We start from the raw sequence: 26193 nt of genomic DNA on the forward strand, positions 1-26193 counted from the left end.
GAAATGAAAACATACATTCCTTTTAGAATATTATCTTGCATTATTAGAAGGTTGAGACAACAAAAGCAAAGTACATCACTTGCAACAAAACCTTGCAAAGCTAACAAGGCATAAAAAACCGACTTCTAATCAAGCTTCTCTTCATAATCAAGCTCTTCATCACCTACATGTATATAAGAGAGAGGGGCGAGTCATTGTCCAGTGAATAGTAATATAGTAAAGTGGTAAATGAATGAATATCGACATGCTTTATAAAACATATTACAAGAATCATAGCTTGAGCATAGCTTAGCATGTGCATAATTCTTCAAGACTTGAATTTCAAACATGATATATATAGATGAACATTCCAAGGATTACAAGATCATCAAGACCCACACGAAGGTGGCAAGGTGTGCTCGGCCATGAAGACGTTATTGGTATAATCCCCCCAATAACTAGGACATGATCCAAGGGTGTCATCTTTATGCATGATACAAGAGTATATGATGTTCATTCATGATAAAACATTAGCATATTTTTTATAAACATGGCATAGGTTTTGCATTTCAAATCATAGCTTAACAAACATAACTTTACTACATTACTACTCACAAATGGCTCTTGAACATGGGTTTCCCCTCCAACATGCTTGACCTACACAGAGCATAAACAAGGCATCAAAAACATATAGACTTGCAAGTTCTTAGACTAACTCAAGGGTTCTAAGTTAGCTAAACATTTTCTAAACGATTCCTAGTTCCAACTCAAGTCTTATCTAAATGTTAATCAAGTGCAAAGTGTGTGCCAAAGACGCACTTTGAAGGACCCTAAGTACCCTACAACAATTTCATTTGTTTTGTATTGAAAAATATCATTTTTAGATTCTTAAAGGAAATAGGAAGAAATGAAAGAAAACTACGTTAGGAAAGGTATTAGCATGAAATGGTCAAGAAGAAAGCGAGCAACCTTTACTATTTTAAATATATCTTTTTGTATGCTTGGAATTTGGATGTAAGACCACCACCATTAAAAACTACACTTCCGGGGCTTGAATTTAGACTCAGGAATCTCTTAAAACCGAGTCTGGATGAGAGAGACATGCCCATTTGAAATTGGGCTGAACAGGGGGTGCCGCACGTGCGGGGCTCAGAGCCGCACGTGCGGTTTTGTGCAGCCCCAACATTGGTGTTTTGAAGGTCTAGCCACACGTGCGGAAGTGGCTGTTTCAGTGCTGTACGACATTCAACACTTGTTCTTGCTTGGCTCTTTTCATTTTCATGACTTGGGGCTTTGAAAACTCACTGAAAAACATGATAAACTTAATGGAAAACATGCAAAAAAGGTCACTTTTAAAGCTCCAAGATCAAAACATACTTTGTTCTCAAGATTTAAGAATCAAAACACAAGATTTCTTCAAGAATTCATGAACTCTAGATTTTACTCAAACCCTTTCATTTTAAGCATTCAAAACATGAAATTAAACTTACAAAACTTCTTAGAAACCAAATGAAGATGAGACTTCTAATGCATCAAGAATGTCAAAATCAAGATTGAAATGGTGAAAACCTAAGCCACCTATCTTGTTCTTCATCCTATTCTTATCTTTTCCATTCTTTTCCTCATTCCTTCATTAACAACTCAACTAAATCTTAGTTTCTTCTCAATCTTAGATGGTAGATAAGTTTACTACAAGAATTAGGGCTCAAACTTACCTTAGAATGATCAAAAGATGAATTATTGATGATTCTTCAAGTTCTCTTTTTCTTCGTCTCTCTCTTTTGCTCTTTCTTTTTCCAGCAGAATTTCTCTTCTTTGATTTGGTTTTATGTAGTCAAGGTAAGACAAAAGGGTGGTAAGGACAAGAGACTGGGTGGGTGGGACAAAAAGGGAGGTGTGTGTTTGCTTCCTCATTTTCCTTAATCTTCACCATTAGTTTAATTAATCAATCATAGTTATAATTAATCAAGGTAAGTATCTAATTCATCAAGGTTAAACTTAATCTTGCTTACTTAATTAATCTTGTTTAAGGCTCTCTAATCTTACTTAATTAATACTAATCTTGATTAGCAAAATAACATTTAGTATTAAAATAACCAGCACATTAGCCTAAGATCTTTAAGCTCTTCAATTAGTGCTTAGGCACATCCTAGCATTCACAAATTCTAAACTTGAAGTGTCCCCTAACTCTTAGTAATCTTCAAGTATTTCACTTCTCTAGTTTGTTTAATCAAGGCATGTCTTTCATTTCTAAGTTTCTTGCCAATTGTATTCATCTTCTAAGGTTTCATCTTATCAATTCGTATTTCTATCTTTAGAGTGTGTAAGGTCATTAAATTAAGGTAAGTGTTCGGTCATTTGATGTAGAAATACTTTTGATGTAATACATGCTTGCTATGTTCAAGAGGTGGCTAGTTCTTAAGTCTTAATAGTTGATAGTGAAATTCACATGTTCCAAGCTTCCTAATCACTCATTTCTAAGCTTTAGCTTAAGTATTTGTGTAATGAGATAGTTAATTTGACGTAGGATATTCAATGATGGATAATAATATAGTTATAGCACATGGCATTCTTTGGGGTGTGACACACTTTCATTGCTTTGTTAAAAAATATTAAGTCTCTCATTGACCCAAATATTGGTTATGAATTTATTGATGGGTATTAGTAATTTTGATTTTTAAGTGAATTCAAAGGTGTTGGAAAGTTTGGATTTGAGGATAAATTTAGTGAGGTGAGCAGATAGTTTGAGTTTTGAGGTGAATTTGTTGGTGGGTATGACGATATTTGTTTGCATGTTATTTAAATCTTGCTATCCATGTAATCTTTTTTATTTTTTATTTTTAGAGTGAATTGATCTGAGGAAATTTGTTTACATGTAATTAAAATCTTGCAAGTCATGCAATATATAATAAGAATTGATTGAGACATTTATGAAAAATTTCATAACTGTCATTCAAGACATTGATATAGATGGATTTGGGGCTTAGATTACAAAAAACTTTGACACTCTAAAATATTTATTTGTTTTTATTGTCAACTACGATAAAAATTTAAAGTATAGTTTTAGGAAAGGTTTTGCCCCTACTGGACAAAAATTCTGGCTCCCTGCTAAGAAATAAAATCAGTTCGTCCTGCTATGGATCTATAATCTGGATCGTCGTAGAGAAATTTTTTGCTTTGGATCTATAATCATTGTAGAGCAATATTTTGAAGAAAATGAAAGAACTTAAGTGAAATACAACGAACAAATGGTGAGGAAAAGAAGAAATCTATCAAGAGAATAGAGATAGAAGAAAATATAGAATATAACAAGAAGAATAGTAGATACTTGTAATTAGGGGTGGAAATTGGGCACGTAAAACACGACTCGAATCGTACAAATAACTGAGGGTGAGGGTTAATCATTTTTTGATTCAAACTTGAATATGACAAGACCCAAAAACACGAATATTAAATAGGTCATGTTTGGGTTGAACACGCCAAACCCAAAATGGACACATTTGACCGCGTAAATATTCATGTCGACACATTAACCTGTGTTAGAATTTACCATCACCTACCACCACTACCACCTCACCTACTCCACTAAACCTAACCCACTACACCACTATCACCATCCACTACACACCATCCACTACACCTACATCTATATAAGGAACCATTTGTAATAGACAGAAATGTAATCAATTCATCAATCAATATTAGATATCAATCAATAATAAAATCATCAGATACATTTATTCTCTCTGTATTTTTCTCTTTATACATTGATTTTTTACATGGTATCAGAGCGAGGTTAACAACCTAGTCATTCTGCTTCACCGGCGGGCGGCAGCCTCGCCTTGGCCGCCCGCCGGACCTCTACACATACCTTCCATCCGCTGCCACGAATCCCATAACTGAATCATCGGAATAGTCGCCGTCGTCCACGGCTTCACCGGCGAGTCGAGCTGGCTCATTCAGCTCACCTCCATCCTCTTCGCCAAGTCCGGCTTCGCCACTTGCGCCATCTTCTTCTTCCATGCACACAGCCTGTTTGCCTGCCCTTTGTTGATGAGTTCAAGGATGCAAGGACACCCAATACACAAGAAAATGGAAGAGATATGGCAACCGCGCTGGTACCCATTTTTTTCCAACCAGAAGCTGCTCAAGAAAACAAAAGTAGGCAAGCATGCTGACAATGACGAGAACAGGCACTTCCTGCCAAACCCTGTATCCATTAATTTCCATCTGCGGGGTTCTATTTACTCCAGTACTTGGATTTCGAACACTTCGAATCCGTAAAAGTGTGACTGACGGCCACACACCGACATCCCTTCTCTACTCTGCCGCCGGTCTCTTCTTCTTGCCTCCGTCCTGGGCGGCCCTTGCCGGTGTTGCCTCCGTGTTTCCCACTCCACTGGGCACGATCACTACTCCCTGCTCCTCCACTGCAGCATATGGCGGCCCTCCAAATCGGAACATCACGGTGGCCTTCCGCTTCAGCTCCTTGTTTTCTGTCTTTAGCACACTTATCTCTGCTCGCGCATCCTTATACATGCGTTGGAGCAGAGCCAGCTGGGAGTTTAACTGTTGCACCTCATTTGTCCTGCTCTGCAGCCGGTGCGACAAGTTTGTGACCGCAGTCATGGTTTCCACACATGACTTCAGAGTATACTGATTGGCCTCAATATCAGTTTGCACCGCCATTTTTTGCTCCACCGACCGCATCGGAAAGTTCAATGGAGTAAAACCAGAGGTGTTTGGTTGAGGTTCACTGGCCACCGCACCAGTTATTTCTCTTGTGGCCTCGTTCAGTTCTGGAAAGAGCGTAAGCAGACCACGGGAAGAGGAGGCCATGTTCTGGGTCGCTGGACGGGACGACGAGGCCATGTTGCTGAGTGTTTCAGAGACGGGTTGGTTACAGAGTATTACCGAGTTTCTCTCTCAGACAACGAAGAATTTTTTCAGAGTTTTTTAGCAGGTTTTCTGCCTCAGCCTCGGCCTCCGTATTGCTTTATATAGAACATGACGAAGAGGCCGACACGCGCACTGTCGATCACGTGCATCGCCGCGTGTCTGGCGCGCCTTTTGGTGGCTCGTCTTTTGATGAATTGGGCACGCCTTTTGATGGCACGCCTTTTGACAAAATTGGGCACACCTTTTGAGGGTGCAACTTTTACATCGGTCCGACATGACCCCATAAACTGTCCCGACATTAATTCCGGTTAGTTTCTACAAGGGTCCGACAAGACTCTATAAACTGTCCCGACATTGATTCCGGTTAGCTCCTTTATGGGTCCGACAAGACTCTGTAAACTGTCCCGACATAGATTCCGGTTAGTTTCTACAAGGGTCCGACAAGACTCTGTAAACTGTCCCGACATTGATTCCGGTTAGTTTCTACAAGGGTCCAGCAAGACTCCGTAAACTGTCACAACATTGTCTGCTACAACGGTCCGACATGACCCCATAAACTGTCTTCTACAACGGTCCGACATGACCCCATAAACTGTCTTCTACAACGGTCCGACATGACCCCATAAACTGTCTTCTACATCGGTCTGACACCACCATACAGTGTCCTCTACCACGTTATGACACCCCCATACAGTGTTATCTACAACGTTATGACACCACCATACAGTGTCCTCTACAACGTTATGACACGACCATACAGTGTCTTCACCAACGGTCTGACACGACCATACAGTGTCTCCTATCCTTTTTTTTATGTATTTTCTTGTTTTGTTCCTCTCTTCAAACTCAAGTTGGTTAGTTTCTATCCTCCTTGAGTTTGCGGGGGGCTGTTAGAATTTACCATCACCTACCACCACTACCACCTCACCTACTCCACTAAACCTAACCCACTACACCACTACCACCTCACCTAATCCACTAAACCTAACCCACTACACCACTATCACCATCCACTACACACCATCCACTACACCTACATCTATATAAGGAACCATTTGTAATAGACAGAAATGTAATCAATTCATCAATCAATATTAGATATCAATCAATAATAAGATCATCAGATACATTTATTCTCTCTGTATTTTTCTCTTTATACATTGATTTTTTACAACCTGAACCCGCTGTCGACTTGCATTAGTAACCATAAAATCTTGAGTAATTCGTTCTCATCTGTTAGATTTAAACTTAAATCTCTATATAATATATATACCTAATGAAGTGCAACCGTAAATTAATGATAAATCGGCAGAAGTCAAGATCGGTAGACAAAAGAGTTTTTGAATGTATGGTAGTACTGTTTTTGTGGCAGAAGTCAATGTGAAAGAATCACAACAATGTTATTTTGGAAGTGGCATAGCTGCAAGATTATTATTATTAGTTTGGTATTTGATGAAAACTTGTTTTGCTTTTAAAAATTATTAGATATTTAAATATTAATGAGTGACAATAATTTGTGTAATGGATTAGTGATGAATATTTGTAATTATTTTCTGTGATATTGTCATATATATATATACATATATATTATCATTATGCGTCAATGTTTAAACAAGTTATTCTTATGCATAAGATGTGAAACGGTTATTTTTATTTTATTTTTAAATAGGCTGTACAATTTGCTTATAATGTTAAATATGAACTTTTGCTAATTGTATTCGGTGTGTCTTGTTAGGGTTAACACAATTATCTATAAGTTAGGTTAGTGTCAAGATAATTAACACATTTTATCAAATGGGTTGTGTTAGTGTTGGATTGTTTTGAACATGAACCCAATGTGACACGACACGGTACGATTCCCACCCCTACTAGTAATGCCTCTACATACATTTTGTCTGAAATATCTATATATCCAAGTGCTATTCGTCATTATTGTTCATGTCTTAGAAATCGTTTTACTAACTATATATACATATATATATATTTTTTCTTTTTTCTTTTGTTCTTTTTTGGCTAAATGGCTAAACCGTTCTTAAACTACTTCTTCAGCCTTTTACCAGTTCTTTTTTTTTTTTTTCTTGACATGCTAAGACTATCCAGGCGCTCAAGTTGACAGCTATGGTTAACATAAGTGTCTGCATGCGTGTTGTGTAGTGACTTTATGTGACATTGGTCAATGGTTTTAAGATGAGCTCCCACAGTCTAAGAAGTTTTTTGTTTTCCAATTTCTTAAGATGGATGGTAAATTTTTAATGGTGGCAATGGCTTTCTACATTTAACTCCAGTTTGTGGTACATTTTGGTTTCAGTTAGTGAATTTGCCTCTGTAAAGCATGATTCTAGATTGGCTATCTAGCTAGTTGCAACATGCTTCTTTGATCGCATGTTCCTTTTTGTGAAGTATTCCTGTTACGAGAGACTGAAGTTTCCTCTTGGGCTTGCCTGTCCCTTACTTTTTTCTTTGGCTTCCTGTGTTACAGATCTGACGTTCTAGGACAATTTATGCCCTGGGTTGGAGTAGATTGGTCACAGACTGGTGTTGCTCATCTATTTTCTGATATTAAGGTTTCTTGAATCTCTCTTACGTGTTTATTTATTTGTCATTTTTAATCTTCAAGCTAATGATTCATTTGCAAATCATGACTGCTTTACATTAAAAAACATGTACACAATCATGTATCCCTCCATTGATATCATTACTCATAGCCTAACTGTATTGACAAGATTGTTAGAAATTTTTTTAAACCCATTTTGCTCTTTCAAATTGCAGGAAAATGGGTATCAATTACTTTTTCTAAGTGCACGTGCTATTTCTCAGGCCTATCACACTAGACAATTCCTCTTTAACCTTAAGCAGGTGATTAAGCAAGTGCTGAGAAATCAAAGTCAAAAGTGTGTTTGATTTGTTCTGTCTACTTTCTATTTCCTCTAACAGAATTTATTTATTTCCTTCGCAGGATGGAAAGGCTATACCAGATGGGCCTGTTGTTATTTCACCTGATGGACTCTTTCCCTCTTTGTTTCGAGAAGGTACTTGGTCAAGTGTTCTGTTTCTTGAAACTCATTGCCTGATATTTGCAAAGTGTGTAACTTTATTTATGTGCAAGTGTTAACATTTTCCCATTTGGAATTTTGGCGATGTGCTCCTGAGTGACCTCTGACTTCTCATTATGTCCTGCCTTGAGAAGTAACATGAAATTAGGTTTTTCTCCACGAATCAGTGACCAAACTGTGGTAGATGTCTTGAGTTGACAACAAACGCATATTTTTCTCCAAGTGAAACTTCTATGCTTGAGTACCTTATGCATACATACTTTTCATCATTACCACCACAAATGTTAAAATCCTGATCTTAAGTTGATCTTTCTAAAGTTAACTGTAAAAAATTAATGTATTATTGATTGATCATATATGTTGTTGTATATTACAAATATGAGGGGCTCCTTATATAGGAGATGTAGATGAAGTGGGTGGAGTAGGTGAAGTGGAGTAGGTGAAGTGGGTGGAGTAGGTGTAGTAGGTGGTAGTGGTAGTGGTAGGTTTTGGTAGGTTTTAACAGCCCCCCGCAAACTCAAGGGGGATAGGAACTAACCAACTTGAGTTTGGAGAGAGTAACAAAACAAGAAAATACATAAAAATAAAAGAGGATAGGAGACACTGTATGGTCGTGTCAGACCATTGGTGAAGACACTGGATGGTGGTGTCATAACGTTGTAGAGGACACTGTATGGTAGTGTCATAACGTTGTAGAGGACACTGTATGGGGGTGTCATAACGTTGTAGAGGACACTGTATGGTGGTGTCATAACGGTGTAGAGGACACTGGATGGCGGTGTCAGACCGATGTAGAAGACAGTTTATGGGGTCATGTCGAACCGTTGTAGCAGACAATGTTGTGACAGTTTACAGAGTCTTGCTGGACCCTTGTAGAAACTAACCAGAATCAATGTCGGGACAGTTTACTGAGTCTTGTCGGACCCATGAAGGAGCTAACCGGAATCAATGTCGGGACAGTTTACAGAGTCTTGTCGGACCCTTAAAAAGTCGCACCCTCAAAAGCTGTGCCCAATCTTTCAAAAGGCGTGCCATCAAAAGGCGTGCCCAATCCATAAAAAGGCGTGCCATCAAAAGGCGAGCCCAAGTCATAAAAAGATGTGCCGGACATGATGGCGAGGCGCGTCACCACATTGGCTTGCGCGCCCGTTTTGTCGTCTGGCGTCAAGTGGCGCGCGATGCGCGTGTCTGCCTTGGCTATTTAACCAAGACGGAGGCTGAGGCGAAGGCAGAGGCTGAGACAAAAAACCTGCGAAAATCCTTTGAAAAACCTCTTCCGTTTCTGAGAAAGAGATTCTGGAACACTCTGTTGCCCAGAAAATGGCCTCGTCTTCCCGTTCAGCTACCCAGAATATGGCCTCTTCGTCCCGTGGTCTGCTCACTCTCTTTCCCGACCTCAACGAGTCAACAAGAGAGATAACTGGTGCGGTGGCCAGTGAACCGCAACCAAGCGCCTCTGGTTTTGCTCCGTTGAACTTTCCGATGCGGTCGGTGGAGCAAAAAATGGCGGTGCAAACTGATATTGAGGCCAATCAGTATACTTTGAAGTCATGTGTGGAGACTATGACGGCGGTCACGAACCTGTCGCACCGGCTGCAGAGTAGGACAAATGAGGTGCAGCAGTTAAACGCCCAACTGGCTCTGCTCCAGCGCATGTATAAGGATGCGCGAGCAGAGTTAAGTGTGCTAAAGGCGGAAAATAAGGAGCTGAAGCGGAAGGCCACCGTAATGTTCCGATTTGGAGGTCCGCCATATGCTGTAGTGGAGGAGCAGGGTGGAGTGATCGTGCCCAGTGGAGTGGGAAACACGGAGGCAACACCGTCAAGGACCGCCCAGGACGGAGGCAAGAAGAAAAGACCGGCGGAATAGGCGAAGAAGTGAGGTCGGTGGGTGGCCGTCGGCAGAAAAGAAAACAAATCTTTGGGTGTTTGTGTTTTGTTTTTTTTTTTTTTTTTGTTTTTTTTTTTTTTTTTGTGTAAAATTGTAATCGGGGTTGATCTCTGAGATGAATAAAATATGGTTTGGCGTGCAAAGCTATATTATTATTTTTTTTTTTGTGTTTTGTTTTGTTTTTTTTTTTTTTTATTGTGAAAAATGGAACACAAAAAAAGATAAGATAAATAAATAAAAATTCTATTTTGTGGTGAGGGAGTCGGTGAGGGAGGTGCAAAAGGTGATTAAAAGAAATAAATAAAGAAAGAGTGTGATGATGGATATGGGTATAGATGTAATAAAGGAATGAAAAGAAAGAAATAAATAAAGAAAGAAAAGAAGAAAAGAAAATGGGTTTGTGAATCTGTGCAATATGTTATAATAAACATATATATATATAGATATATATTAAAATAAAAGAAAGTTGAGTAGGTTGATTTAAAAAAAGGATTGTGGGTTTGAAAGTGGAAAATAAAGAAAAGAAAAGAAAGGGGATCATGTGGTGAAAGAAAAAGGAGCTGTGGGTTTGAAAAAGTAAAGTGAGAGAGAGGAATTTCGATGCAAGTTTTCTGACTCTTCTCAAAAACAACACAGCAGTGTTGACATCCTTGGGCACCACATCAAAGATGAGAGAGAGAGATGAGATGAATCTGTTTGGAACAGCCACAGCCATGTACTTCCCATGGCGATGGAACAGCCACAGCAGCGTTAAACTCCACAAATGCCTTCTCTGGATCTTGATTCCTCAGAAAATTCTTTCCAGATTTCAAATGGGAAATCAATTCATGCTTCCTTGGATCAACAATTACTTCATTTTCTTGTATTCTACCACTAACAGGAGCATAACTCAGAGTGGGGGCATAAGACTCGATCTTTGCTTGCCTTCTTAGTGCTGCATTGATCTGGCGCAACTGCTCATTCAGCCGTTCCAATTCTCCTCTCCTGTGTCTTGCAAGCAGTCCTCTAACTGTGGCCCCTACAAGGGCTACAAATAGCAGTAAGGGCATGTCGAAAACAGATCTATCAGCCTCACATGTTTCTGCCAGAGCTTCAAAAGGCATACGCAACATCAAGGCATTAGTGACAATAAGTGCCACGGCTGGGGATCTTACAGGAACCATCACCTGAGCAACTAAGTCTTCCAGAGTGGTGTCATAATCTACTTGTGTATGGACAGTATCACAAGTTCCTTCTGATACAGAGGTGTTGACATCATTTACTCCTGTAAGCATAGACCGACTGCCTAGCAGTGGCAAAGACATGGAGTTTGAGAGGAATTTGGCCGGAGGAAGATGAGCGGCGGTGAAATACGGCGGCGGAGTGAGGGCGTGTAGAAAACTTTAGCGGAATTTGGTTGAGGTCCGGCGGACGGCTAAGGTGAGGTTGCCGCCCGCCGGTGAAGCGAAAATATTAGGTTCTAAACCTGCTCTGATACCATGTAAAAAATTAATGTATTATTGATTGATCATATATGTTGTTGTATATTACAAATATGAGGGGCTCCTTATATAGGAGATGTAGATGAAGTGGGTGGAGTAGGCGAAGTGGATAGGTGAAGTGAGTGGAGTAGGTGTAGTAGGTGGTAGTGGTAGTGGTAGGTTTTGGTAGGTTTTAACATTAACCATGTTTATCCTATTTGCTTTCCCCAGTGGCATCCTCTATTAGCTCGTGGACTTCAGAATCTTTATCTCACTTCATCTATGTTTCATTCGGTTTTCCTTTGTCCTAATGCATGGATTATTGCATTTAATCATGGAAAAGGTTTCCCCATAATAGTAATTGGTAGCTTGTCTTCACAATTCTTATTGCTTTATCCAATGTTAGAAAAAAGAACAGGAATCATTATTTGCAATCTCTCCAAATAACTGGTCTTAGAGATTTTGCAATCTATGAAAGGGTTAGTTTCCCCTGTGATTCATGTCTTCCAGGTTCTGGACATGATTGTTTGGATTACAATGAATTAAGTACTTTAGAATTTGGAATTAGAGAACGGTTGTTTTTGGTGAATTTTGCAACAAGGCAATAAGGTTGAATATGGAGAGATAATAGAGCCAGGAAAGAAGAAAGCAAGAACACAAAGGTTTAATGTGATTCGATTCGGCCAATATTGGCCTACATTCACACACACAGCCCTAGGGCTACATCTTTCATTCAGTCAACTCCATACTATTGTTTACATAATGCACCATATATATCGAGTGGAAGATACAATCAAATCCCTTCAGTTAAGGAATTGAAATAAATCAAAGATACAAAAAATCATAACAAGCACAAATCATGGGATCTCCACATATTTTAATATCTTCTACATCTTTTGATATCTTTGACAATATAATCTTGTCTCCAATACTTCCCCTCAAGTTGGAACACGGAATGGTTGAAGTGAAGTATTTAACTTGAACTCGAAAATAGGATGATCATTACAAACAACTGCAATGAAGTTGCCGGAAGACAACAATAATTGTAATAACTCCCGTTAATGACAACTTTAATGAACATAGGCAAGGAATTAACATCTTGCAACATAGAAATGTGCATTGAATCAATCATGATGGCAGTGAGAGAAAGCAACCAAGAAAGAAAGCAACAATGCCGAAGTAACGGCAAATCACCACAAACAGAAAGGTTGAAAAAATGGCATCCCACAAATAAAGCTACCGAACACACCGGTAGCCCAAGAACAAAAAAGAACCAAATATGTGCTTACCACATCTGCACAGGGACCCTAAAAGGGTAGAGAACTAGCCGGAAAACTTAGCGTATCATAGGATAATGCTACTGAACACATTGGCAGCCCCGAAACAAGTAAAAATCACAAAGTTTGCTTATCACATCAACAAACTAGTGATTAAGAAGGAAAAAAACCTTAATAACAAAAAAATGTAGAGTGAGAAAGCACTCCATAGAGCAACATGCCTAGGGTTTAGTTTATGTTACATGGACTCAGGTATAGGTGTAGGTATGTATCTAGAGGTCGGATTCATCAAATTATAAATTTAAGGATATACGGACTCGGCAAAAAAATGTCAAATTTAAATAGTTTTAATCAAGTATGTGAGATAGGATGGTGCTATACGTAATTTACAGTGTCAAAAAGGTATTTATGAAAATTATACAACAGTATGTACATATATTAGTATTGTTAAATACAATTATATAAGAAGTGTCCAATGAAAAGTATCTGACACATATCCCATACTCTTGTCTATGTGTCAGGTGTCCGACACTGGTATTTGATTTATTGTGAAGAGTCTGTGTAATATAAGGTTTAGTAGGCTCTAATATCAAGTTGAATTTTGTAACAAGGCAATAAAGTTGAATGTGGAGAGATAATAGAGATAGGAAAGAAGAAAGCAAGAACACAAAGGATTAACATGGTTCAACCAATATTGGCCTACATCCATACACACAAATCCCTAGGGAGCTACGCCTTTCATTCACTCTACTTTATACTCTTGTTTACATGATGCTGTGAGCATATTCGGCTTTATGTATATATGATAGTATATATATTTTGTATATATTAGGGATTCTTTTTTCCTTTTTTAGTCATAGGTTAGATTGTTATATAAACTGAAGTACTCTTGTATTACATGCACAATTGAATATACAAAAATTATTCAGAAAACTTACATGGTATCAGAGCTTGGTTTGAAACTCTAACAACCATTGTGTATTCCTGGTGTGAACCTCAGAATCAATTGAGTTCTCTAGTTCGTGTCTGGCTCAAGAAGATCCAGTTGATTCTTCTTCTTCCCTTCGTTTGGTTCAAAGTTGGTCGCCTCATAATTGACCCCGTTGAGTTCTCTGTTGCATCTCCTTCGCACAACCCATCTAGTTCGAAAGCTGTCGACCCATCTGGTCTGAAATCACAAATCGATTTTAGCTGAGATCAAAGGTTTCTGGTTCGACACTGAACTCACAATCTCTCTTTGGTTCAGTTCTCTGGCTCAGTTCACCATCTACTTCACTTAGCTTGTGTGACTCCTTGGGTTTTCGTCGTGGTTATTCCCGCTCTAGTTCAACTTCGTCTATTGAAGTTGCGACATCAGTTCTTCGACTTCGTCTTCGTCAGTTGTTGGAATTGTGACATCAGTTGCACCTGTCAGAGTCGTGACCTATTGCATCGCGACATCTCTCTCCCTTTTTCTAAGTCTCGGGTGTTCCTCTTTGGCTAACCACAGTTCTCTCTTATTCTTGTTTGGACCAATATTACAATTTGATCCATCAGTTTTCTATTTATTATAGTTTACCCAATTGGTTCTCTAGTTTTGGTTCATTATGATGTTGGATACCCATCAGCTTCAGCCTTTTGCAAATCCCAAGAAAGGGCCACTAACTTCAAATGAGTGTGCCTTTTGCTATCAAAGGGGCCATTGGAAGTACCATTGTCCCAAGAAGGGACATCTTCCTACCTTGTCTTTTCAGCAGTCTTAGGCCTCGTTTGGGAACAGGTTAATTTAGTAACTTTTTGACTATTTGGCTAAAAAGGTAGGTAAAAAAATTTGTATGTTTGGGATGACTTTTTGGCTAATTACGAAAAGATGTGCAAAAAGTAGAGAGAAAAGAGAATCTCTGACTTTTTGGTATGAGTTGTTGGCTTTTTGGCTAATTTAGTAACTTTTTGGCTAATTGGCTAAAAAAGTAAGTCCCCAAACGGGGCCTTAGAACCAATTCCGGGCTTCTCCCACTGCTTATATTGCATTTGGTCTGGCTTCTGATCCTGAGTTGCCTTCCTTGAGTGCTCAAATCAGTCAGCTTCAACATATACTGTCTACCTCCCAACTATTCCCATCTGCCTCCATTGTTTCCCCTCTTCATTCAGGTTTACTTGGGCCTTCTTCAGGTATCTCTTCGTTTGTCTGGATTTTTGACTCTGGTGCCTCTCATCATATGACTCTCCATTTCTCCTTTAAAATTATACTCCTCCCTTTCCTATTACTGTTAATGCTGCTAATAGGTATGGTATGCCTATTATATCTGTTGTGCTTGTCTTACCGTTAGCTATGTCTGCTATTTCTATTCCAGCTTATCTGTCAGTTTATCATCTATCAGCCAGCTTGATGCCTCCGATTTTGATGTTATTTTTTCTTCTTCTATTTGTTTTGTGTAGGATCGGATGTCCAAGCAGCAGATTGTGATTGGTCGTAGAGTTGGAGACCTCTATGTGATGGAGAGCCTACATCTGTCTATGAATACCTCTCCAACTGTTTTTTCCTTTTTTCAGTTAGATTCTTTGTCAAGTCCTTTCTGTTAGCATATTATATGATTATCTGAGTGTTAGCATATTAGTTTGTAATTATTTTGCATATTAGTTTGTAATTATTTTTTGCCTCAGGGCTCCCTTGTAATTTTTACGAACTTTAATCTACATTTATATAAATAGGGGATGATATCCTATCAAACCCTAAGCTGGTTACTCTCTAAAAGCTTCATGGTATCAAAGCAGAACCTCTAGGGTTTCGGCTCACCCTTGTTGGTCGACCTTTGCACCAACGATCACTCTAGGGTTCGAAACTTACCTGGGTTGGTCATTTGCTGGAGTCGACTTCTCCTATGCTATCGAGCAGCTTCAGTTGTCATTCATCTCCTCTGCTTCGTCACTCAGTCGATCTCCTTTGCTCATCTTCAGTTTGTCCTTCGTCAATCTTCAGTCGACCGATCTCCTCAGTCGTCTTCATCACTCAGTCGCCTTCGTCACTCAGTCGCCTTCGTCACTCAGTCGATCTCCTCTGTCGATCGATCGATCTCCTCTGTCGATCGATCGATCTCCTTTGGTATACCCTCTGTTTGATCTTACCTTGATATGTTGTGTATAGGCTTTTGATCTTCAACACAGGTTCTCAAAAATTTAAAAAAAAAAAAAAAAAAAAAAAAAAGGAAAAAAAAAACTCTCAAAAAAAAAAAAATATGTTTTCTTAATTTTGTTATGCCTTTATAGTGGTCATTGTGCCTGTTCTTTCACTACCACCTTCCAGGTTTGTGATTGCCACTAGTTTTGTTGTGGGTTCGGTAGTATTGTATCCATGGCAGATTCTACCAGTGTGTCCCCTACCTCTCAAACACCTAGGGGTGAGAGTCCCATTATACCGACTACCATGCCTGATAACCCCAACCCTAGTTTGAAAATCACCATCTCTCTATTTAATGGTCAGAACTATCTAGTATGGTCTCAGAGTTTGACTATATTTTTGAAGAGCAGAGGGAAGATGGGGTATGTTGATGGCAGGATACAGACACCTGGCACCACTGACCCGGGTTATGACCAATAGGTGATTACTAACTCTTTGATTATGGGTTGGCTTATTCATTCGATGGTTCCAGAAATTGGTGAGGGCTACTTGTCTATGGAGACTGCCCAGGATGTTTGGGATGTTGTGGCTGCCACCTATTCCCGCAAAGGGAATTTCTCATAGGCTTTTGAGTTGCGCCGCTCTATTGAGAGCTGTCTTCAGGGGGAGCAGACTATTCTTCAGTATTTCACCTTTCTCACCAACGGCTGGAAACGCCTTGATCACCTGCAAGACTATAAGCCTGTTTGCCCTGCTGATTCTGTCGGGTACAAGAAGTTCATCGCACAGGAACGGGTCTTTAAATTTCTGGCAGGCCTAAATGTGGAGTATGATCCAGTTAGGGGTCGAGTTCTAGGTATGGATACTCTTTTTTCACTTAAGGAGGCATTTGCCTATGTACAGAATGAGGAGAGTCGCTGGTTTGCTATGATGTCCCCGGTCTCTACTGACCGCTCAGCATTACTGTCTACCCCTCGAGATGGCCTCAGCCTGACTCCCATCCCTCCGTGTGCTGCTAAGGAGTTTGTATTCTGTGATTATTGTAAGAAGCCGCGGCATACTCGTGAGACGTGTTGGAAGCTTCATGGGACTCCATCCGAGGGTCGCGGTGATCGGCTTGGTTCTAGAGGAGGTCGGTCAGGCCAGTCTAGAGGACGTGGCTCCTATTCCCGGGCTCATCAGGCCAGTGCCGTTGACACACTTGATTCTAATTCTGTTTCCGCGAGCCAAGCTTCTGATGCTGAGCTTGAGGATGCTCCGCGTCAATTGCTGGACCGCCGGTCTTCTACTGCTCTCAGTACATCTTCCTTGTCCTTTGCCCGCTTAGGTAACTGAGCCTCTTCTCCTTGTGTTTTCCTGTGTCTTAAGTCTTTGCCTTGGATTATTGATTCTGGTGCCTCAGATCATATGTCTGGCTCCTCTGATCTTTTCTCTGCCTATAAGCCCTCTTCAGGTCAGGACAAAGTTAGGATTGCTAATGGTACTGTTTCTTCCATTTCTGGGAAAGGTTTAGTCCAAGTCACTCCTACCATACCTCTATCTTCTGTTCTCCATGTTTCCAATTTTTTTGTTAATCTGTTATCCTTGAGTTGTCTTACCCAGGACTTGAATTGTAGTGTGACTTTTTTTTCCTGATTATTGTCTTTTTTAGGACCTTGTCACGAGGAGGACGATTGGCAGTGGTAGTGCAGAAAATGGTCTCTACTTCTTGGATCAACCGGACAAGCTTGGTTATTCTTCCACCACGTCTTCTACTACCCCTGTTGAGTTATGGCTGTGGCATCGGCGTCTTGGGCATCCTTCCTTCTATTTACTTAAGCATTTATTTCCATCTGGTTTTGCAAATCATCACGTGTCTGAATTTCTTTGTGAGTCTTGTCAACTTAGAAAACAACACCGAGCTTCTTTTGCTTCCAGTTTTAATAAAAGTTTAGTTCCTTTTTCATTAATACATTCTGATGTTTGGGGTCCCTCTCGTGTTATGTCTGTGAAAGGTCATCGATGGTTTGTTACATTTATTGATGATTTTTCTCGTACTACTTAGGTGTATCTCATGAAAGATAAGAGTGAGGTTTTCTTTGTGTTTCGCAATTTTCATAAGATGATTTGTACTTAGTTTGGGGCCACTGTCAAACTATTTCGTTCTGATAATGGCGGGGAATACATAGATTCTAGGTTAGGACAATATTTTTTTACTCATGGCATTATCCATCAGACCTCTTGCACCAATACCCCTCAATAAAATGGGGTGGCGGAACGCAAGAATTGGCATCTTTTTGACATGGCTCGGTGCATGTGTTTTTCTATGAGTGTGCCTCGGCCCTATTGGGGTGACGCTGTTCTCACCTCTGCACATCTTATTAATCGTCTTCCTACCCAGGTCTTGCAAAAACAAGCTCCTCTTCACGTCCTTCTAAGTTCCCAGTCCTTGTTTTCTATTCCTTCCAAAATATTTGGTTGTGTCTGTTTTGTTCATAATCACTCTCCTATTCGTGGTAAATTGGACCCTCGTTCCCTCAAATGTGTGTTCCTTGGTTACTCTCCTACTCAAAAGGGGTATAAGTGTTACCACCCTCCTTCTCGTAAGTGGTTTGTGTCCATGGATGTTACTTTCTGTGAGTCCCAGTCCTATTTCTTGTCCTCTTCGGTGTCCCCATTCTCATTTCCGGGGGAGCCTTGGTGTGAAGTGAGTCCTGTGATTCCTAGTCTTGTGATTCCTATAGTGGAAGCAGTTGTTCTTGCACCACCCTCTTCTACTGGGACTATAGAACCCAATGTCATCAAGGATAGGGATAGACAGACAGAAAGTTAACTGGATACAAGGGACCACTTCTGCTCCTCCACTGCCATCTCCTACTTCTGATGAGAGTCTAGGTAACTTTGAATCTCTTGAGTCCATTGATCTTGATGTTCTTATTGCCAAGAGGAAGGGTGTGAGATCTTGTATTCAACATGCTATCTCACATTTTGTGTCCTACTCTCATTTGTCATCCTCATATAGAGCGTTTGTGTCAAATATTTCCTCTGTTAGCATTCCTAACCATTTTCTGGATGCTCTTGCTACCTCTGAGTGGAAACTAGCCATGATTGAGGAAATGAAAGCACTTAGGAAGAATGGCACTTGGGAGTTGACTGAGTTACCCATTGGCAAACGACCTGTGGGATGTAAATGGGTGTATACTGTGAAACACAAAGCAGATGCTTCTATTGAGCGTTACAAGAAAGACTTGTGGCAAAAGGGTTCACTCAGACATATGGCATTGATTATCCGGAGACCATCGCACCCGTGGTTAAGATGAATTCAGTCAGAGTACTTCTCTCTCTAGCAGCTAATCTAGATTGGCCGCTTTATCAATTTGATGTCAAGAATGCCTTTCTCCATGGTGACGTCGAAGAAGAGGTATATATGGACATTCTTCCTGGTTTTGAGGATCATCAGACAAAAGGCAAAGTATGCAAGCTTCGGAAGTCATTATATGGTCTTAAACAGTCTCCAAGGGCTTGGTTTGAGAGATTCACTCAGGCTATGCTTAAATATGACTTCAAACAGAGTCAGGCAGATCACACCTTGTTTGTGAAACATTCCTCACGTGGTAAGACTACAACACTTATTGTTTATGTAGATGACATAGTTCTTACGAGCAATGATAGTGGGGAAATACTTCTGTTGAAGAAATATTTAGCTAGTGAGTTTGAAATCAAAGACTTGGGAAGCTTGAAGTATTTTCTGGGAATTGAAGTTGCTCGCTCCAAGGATGAGATATTTATCTCACAGAGAAAATATGTGCTTGACCTATTGAAGGAAACTGGGATGCTTGGTTGCAAAGCATGTTACACTCCACTGGAACCCAATCAGAAATTGGGGGATGATGAAGGTGGAGAAGCTGTTGATAGGGGGAGCTATCAGTGATTAGTGGGTAAGCTCATTTACCTATCTCACTCCCGTCCTGATATTGCTGTTGCTGTCAGTGTGGTTAGTCAGTTTATGCATGCTCCTCATCAGATTCACTTTGAGGCTGTCATGAGAGTCTTGAGGTACTTGAAGTCTGCTCCTGGTAAGGGTCTTTATTTTTCAAAATATGATCATCTTCGTGTGGAAGCCTATACAGATGCTGACTGGGCTAGATCAGTAACTGATAGGAGATCAACTTCAGGGTATTGCACCTTTGTTGAAGGCAACCTAGTTACTTGGAGGAGTAAGAAACAGAATGTGGTTGCCAGGTCAAGTGCAGAAGCTGAGTTTAGAGCTATGGCACAAGGGGTGTGTGAACTTTTATGGATCAAGTTATTGTTGAGTGATCTAGGTATTGATCAGACGGACTCCATGCGGTTATACTGTGATAATAAGGCCGCCATCAACATTGCTCACAATCCAATTCAACATGACAGGACAAAACATGTTGAGATTGAGCGTCACTTCATTAAGGAGAAACTCACTAGTGGTGCCATTTGTGCTCCTTTTGTCCAGTTTGGTGAACAACTTGCTGACATTCTCACCAAGGGGGTTGGGAATAAGCCATTTTATGACATCTTAGGCAAACTGGGCATGAGATATATCTTTGCACCAGCTTGAGGGGGAGTGTTAGCATATTATATGATTATCTGAGTGTTAGCATATTAGTTTGTAATTATTTTGCATATTAGTTTGTAATTATTCTATGCCTCAGGGATCCCTTGTAATTTTTACAAACTTTAATCTACATTTATATAAATAAGGGATGATATCCTATCAAACCCTAAGCTGGTTACTTTCTAAAAGCTTCACTTTCTATTTGTGGCATTCCTGATTAGGGCATTTGTCTGCTAATCGCTTACGGCTTTTAGCTCCGTCAGGTATATTGGATAAAATTTCTCCTAGTCAACTTACAGAGTGTCGGCAGTGTAAGCTTGCCAAAATGACAGCCTTACCTTTCCATAAAAGTCTATATTTAATATACCGTTTTCTTTAGTTCATACTGATGTCTGGGGTCCTTCTCCTGTTCTCACTAAAAGGGGTTCTGCATACTATGTTGATGACTGAACCCATTACACTTAGGTTTATCTTATGACTCATAAATCTGACTTCTACCAGATATACTGTACTTTTCAGTCTATGGTCACTACACACTTTGGGTCTACTATTAAATTGTTGCAGTTTGACTTGGGCGGGGAATACTTTAAAATTGAGTTATGTGAATAGTTGGCCAATATGGGTATCTCCTTGAGACAGCTAGGTCTCTCCTTCTCTCTGCCTCCGTTCCGGCTCTGTTTTGGGGTGAGATAGTTCTTACTGCTGCTTTTGTTCTCAACCGTATGCCTATCCCCTTTCTTTTTGGATGGTCTCCTTATGGGGCTTTGTTTTCTCAACTTCCTAATTACTTCCTCCTCGTGTGTTTGGGTCTGCTTGTTTTGTCCTTTTACCCCGTAAAGATAGGACCAAACTTAGTGCCTGGTTTGCCCTACCTTATTTTCAGCTTCCTTCTCTCATAGCGCCGGTTTTCAAAGAGGATTTGGTTCATATTGATCTATTTCCTTCCAAAGTCTCTCCTGATGAGTACATCTCTGCTGTTCCCCATGAGCTTATTCTCTCTTCTCCTTGTACCACCCCTCCTAATGAGTCCCTCTCTACTGACCCCCACGAGTCTGTTCCCTCCTCTTTTCCTTCTTTCTCGCCTACTCCTGCTCCTGCTCCTTCTCTTTCTCCTACTCCTCCTCCGGTGCTAGTCTATTCTCATCGTAGGGCTCTCCTTCCACCAGTTGTCTCTGCCACTGCTGTTGATCCTCCTGCTTTTGATGACTCTGATCTTGCTAACCGTAATTATCCCCTTCGCATCCATAAACAGGTAGTCAAACTTGGTTTTGCTAAAACATGTTTTTCGCCTTCATACTGTACATTTTTTTCCTGTTATTCAATCATTTTCAGAACCTCAGTCTTACAAGGAGGCCTGTTAAGATCCTCATTAGATTCAAGCTATAGAGGATGGGAGTTAGTTCATTTGCCTGCTGGTAAGAATCTGGTTGGTTGCAAATGGGTCTACAAAGTCAAGACTCATTCTGATGATTCTCTTGAGCGCTGTAAGACTCACCTAGTTGCCAAGGGTTTTTCACAGGAGTATGGTATTGATTATGAGGAGACCTTTGCCCTTGTTGCCAAGATGACTACTGTTTGTACTTTGATATCTGTCGCTGCTGTTTGTCATTGGCCTCTTTATCGGATGGATGTTAAGAATGCTTTTCTTAATGGTCATATCACTAAGGAGGCTTGCATGCGTCCTCCCCCTGGCCTTCACCATTCCTCTGGATAGGTTTGTCGTCTTCGGCGTGCTCTGTATGGTCTGAAGTAATCTTCTCGTGCTTGGTGTGATTGCTTTTAGACTGCTATCACTAAGCTTGGGTTTCATCCTTCTGCGCAGGACTCTGCTTTGCTTTTCCTCTACACCTCTGCTAGTTTTGTTGCCTTATTACTGTATGTGGATGATATGATTATTACTGACTCTGATTTTTTTGCTATCTCTGAGGTCAAGTAGCATCTCTTCCATACCTTCGAAATAAAGGATTTTGGCCCATTGCGGTACTTTCTTGGTATTGAGGTGGCTTATTCTCCCAATGGCTACTTTCTGTCTCAGGCCAAGTATGCTAATGAAGTTATTCACCGTGCTAGTCTTACTGACACTAAGATTATTGATATCCCTATTGAGCTTAATGTGAAACTTAACACTACTGATGGTGTTCTTTTGCCCGATCCTACTTTATATCGAGAGCTCGTTGGTTGCTTACTGATCTTGCCTGTGCTGTTTATGTGGTTAGTCAGTTCGTTTCTGCTCCTCGTTTTACATATTGGATTACTTTGGTTCGGATTCTTCACTATCTCTGGGGTACTATATTTCAGGATTTACTATTGTCCTCCACTTCCTCTTTGGACTTGATGACCTATGCTGATTCTGATTGGGCTGATGATGTGACTGGTTACAAGTCGACGTCTGGTTTCTATATGTTTCTTGTTGATTTCTTGATTTCTTAAAAAAACAAGAAACAATCTGTTATTTCTCGCTCTACTGTCGAAGCTGAGTATCGTGCTATGGCTCATGCTACTGCTGAGATTGTTTGGCTTTGTTGTCTTTTGTCTGATTTAGGTGTCTTGCAATCTTTTCTGACCTCTCTCTACTGTTACAACCGCAGTGCTATTTAGATTGCCCACAACGTTGTCTTCCATGAGCGGATGAAGCACATTGAGATTGATTATCAATTTGTCCGCCAGCATTTGCAATCTGGCTCTATCTCGCTTCTTTTTGTCTCTTTGGTTCTATAACTTGCTGACTTCTTTACTAAGACTCATACCACTGCTCGGTTTCAATTTCTTCTTGGCAAACTCTCGGTGCTTTCTGCTAAAACACCTTGAGTTTGAGTGGGGGTGTGAGTATATTTGGCTTTATGTATATATGGTAGTATATATATATTTTGTATATATAAGGGATTCTTCTTTCCTTTTTCAGTCTTAAGTCAGATTGTAATATAAACTGAGGTACTCTTGTATTACATACACAATTGAATATATATAAATTATTCAGAAAACTTACAGATTCACCATATATATGGAGTGGGAGATATAATCAAATCCCTTCAATTAATGAATTGAAATAAATCAAAAATACAAAAAATCATAATAAGCACAAGGATAAATTATACTGACACCCCCTGAGGTTTGGTTCGATTACATCTCACCCCCTGATGTTATAGAAATTACATTCCCACCCCTGTGGTTAATAGTCTCATTTCACAAACCCCCATACTTATATAAAAGGCAACAACTCCTAGTAGAAAAACATATGAAATTACATTGAAAAAAAGAAAAAGAAAAAAAGAAGAAGTAAAGCAAAGCAGGAAAAGAGAGTGTATGAATTTAATGTCTTTTTGATATCAACGTTAATCCCGTCTAAATAATTACAATGACAGGGAAGTCAGTGTAATTTCCCAAACGTTAGGGAGTGATATATATTAAACTCAAACCTCAGGAGGTGTAAGTGTAATTTACCCTATGCACAAGTCATGGGATCTCCATATATTCTAATACTTTCTAAATCTTTTGATATCCTTGATAATATAATCTTATCGCCAACAGTTTTTGCATTGGCTATGATATTATCTCATAGATCAGAAATATCTGATGCTTAAAGAAGTCTCGTTAGGGTTCTGAGCTCCAGAATTTTTCTAGTAGATTGCTTTTTTCATATTTAATGCATCGAGAGATTATCCATTTTTTTGCAGTTATTAGAAGAGCTCCTCACGAATTCAAAATTGCTTGCTTAGAGGTTGGTTCCTGGTCATCACTACCACTCTATATCTTGATATCTCTGGAGGAAAGCAGGCTCTCTTAATTGTTTTAGTTCACCAATTTTCCAGGATATCAGGGCATTATTCCCTCCTGATTGCAATCCATTCTATGCTGGTTTTGGAAATAGAGACACTGATGAGATTAGCTACCTTAAGGTTGGAATCCCAAAAGGGAAAATCTTCATCATTAATTCTAAGGTAATTGTGAAACATCACCATCATTAATTGTACAAGGTCCTGTCTTCGTCTGTCTAATCTGAAGTGTGAAAACTTCTGTCATGGCTTTGAGTTTGCAGGGGCAGGTGGTTGTGAACCACTGTGTTGATTCAAAATCATATACTTCACTTCATACTCTTGTGCATTACATGTTTCCTCCCATGTCCTCATCTGAGCAGGTATTTTTTTTTAAAAAAATATTTATATAAATTTTCTGCATTAAATCATTAAAAGGGGCTCAATTCGTGGTTAGTTTGTCCAGCTTACACCCTCCCCACCCTTTCTCTTTAAATGTGGGAGTTTGAACTTAAGAAAAACAGAGGGCTCTCAGTTTTAAATCATAATTGCTGAGGAGCTCTTTTGTGAAGTGGCAGCTGACACAAGTTTAAACTCAGTACTACGAGTTTCTCCTTCTTTACCCCTTTCTGCTTTCTCTCTTTTGCATGTAGATATTTCAGTTTGAGCACATCATTTGAATTCTATCAATATCCTCATTAAGAAGATTGTGACACTAATCACTATGCTTGGTTACCAGTTTTCAAAAACACTTTTCCGAAAATTCTACTTTCTTATTTTTCGTGTTTTTTTGTTTTTATTGATTTTTTTAATATTTTGAGCAATTTTTTTTTAATTTTTAGACATATCTAACATAAATATACCTCAAAAGTAAAAAAAATTGAAAAAAACCTTTTAAATATTCACTAAATACCAAAAATACAAAAAAAATATGAGAATTCAATACATTTTTTGTATTTTTATGTATTTATTAATTTTTAAAAATATTTTTTCACAATTTTTTTACTTTTTAGATACATCTAAGTGAGGTGCATTTAAAAAAGTAAAAAAAATGTTTAAAATTTTAAAAATCTTCACTAAAAACAAAAAAACACAAAAACCAAAAAACTCAGTTTTCAAAAAACTTAACTTAAAAAACTCAAACCAAACACACTGAATGTTTTTTACTTTCATGTGACAATAATTTATTTTCTCCAAAATAAGAAATGTTTGTAGAACTGACTCAATATTCCACCCAATTTCCGTCGGTCTCAGGAGGATTTCAATTCATGGAACTACTGGAAACTGCCTCCTGCTATTGATGCTTGAAGGTCTCAACAAGAAATCATTTATTTGGAGACAGGTGGATGCTGGTTGGCTTGTCGGCTCTTATTCAGGTACCTTCATATATTACCTTCAGGTACTATATAGTACATAAATCAGTACAAGGAATTTAAAATGTGCTATCCAGTTGACACAATTCAAAATATCAAGTTAATTTTCTCAATTGGAGTTTTCATATGGGAAACAATTGAGAATTTTAGCTATGAAATTATTGGAAAAACTAAACCTGTGTAAGCTAAGCTGTGGGATCTGTTTATTTTGAGTGCGAAATGATCAAGTCAGATTTTGGACTTAGAAAGCCTGTTTACAAATTAAAATATAATTGAGGGAGGTTTTAAGACAACCATTTTGAATGTAAATGACAGTAAGTTAATGAAAGCTTAGTGCACTTCCATTCTTTCCATTTTGACCATACACACTGTTCAGAATATGAGTAGTACATGTTTTTTTTTTTTTTTTTTTTTTTTTGGGGGGGGGGGTTCACACCCTCAAAATGGTGTGTACTATATGCAAGTTACGACATTTATGCTGTGTTTGGTTCATAGATTTGGGTAGGGATTTAGAAAGGGTAAAGGAAAATGAGTGAAATGTGAATCAAATATAGTTAAATTTCACACATTGCACACTTTCGTTTTCCATTTCCAAATCCATGATCAAACACAACATTATAGTGTTGATTACCACAGATGTTATAACTAAATCACTTTTAGTCATAACTAAAAAATACATAGTCAGTCATAACCAAACTCTACATAAGGTATAACCAAAATCTTTTGAATCATAACTAACAATCACAATAGGTTACTAATATCACAATGAGTCATAACTAAATCATAATTAACACCACATTGAATTATAATCAAAGACCACAAACATTATGTATTGTCGAATTT

The 26193-nt window shown here is 39.1% G+C and overlaps 1 protein-coding gene and 1 pseudogene across 9 annotated transcripts in view; one reads left to right on the forward strand and one right to left on the reverse strand.

Annotated features, from left to right (window-relative positions):
- Positions 1–26193, forward strand: part of LOC114258297 (phosphatidate phosphatase PAH2) — a 72204-nt gene that overhangs the window by 17703 nt on the left and 28308 nt on the right. For 4 of the 8 annotated variants that reach the window (XM_082873903.1, XM_082873902.1, XM_082873905.1 and 1 more), the window contains 7 exons: positions 7358–7442; positions 7648–7734; positions 7835–7907; positions 23900–23943; positions 24035–24163; positions 24262–24360; positions 25232–25353. In XM_082873903.1, the coding sequence (XP_082730029.1) occupies positions 7358–7442; positions 7648–7734; positions 7835–7907; positions 23900–23943; positions 24035–24163; positions 24262–24360; positions 25232–25285 (571 nt within the window). In that variant the 3' untranslated portion in view covers positions 25286–25353. Of the gene's footprint in view, positions 1–7357; positions 7443–7647; positions 7735–7834; positions 7908–14976; positions 15090–23899; positions 23944–24034; positions 24164–24261; positions 24361–25231; positions 25354–26193 lie in introns of all 8 variants that reach the window. The other 4 variants (XM_082873908.1, XM_082873909.1, XM_082873906.1 and 1 more) reach the window with 2 other exon arrangements.
- On the reverse strand, positions 10091–11303 carry LOC145792673 (protein FLUORESCENT IN BLUE LIGHT, chloroplastic pseudogene; annotated as a pseudogene). Its single transcript, XR_014332414.1, has one exon. The product of XR_014332414.1 is annotated as a protein FLUORESCENT IN BLUE LIGHT, chloroplastic pseudogene (transcript).

Source organism: Camellia sinensis, chromosome 6 (genome assembly GCF_055761805.1).
Source record: "Camellia sinensis isolate YWXY chromosome 6, ASM5576180v1, whole genome shotgun sequence".
NCBI lineage: Eukaryota > Viridiplantae > Streptophyta > Magnoliopsida > Ericales > Theaceae > Camellia > Camellia sinensis.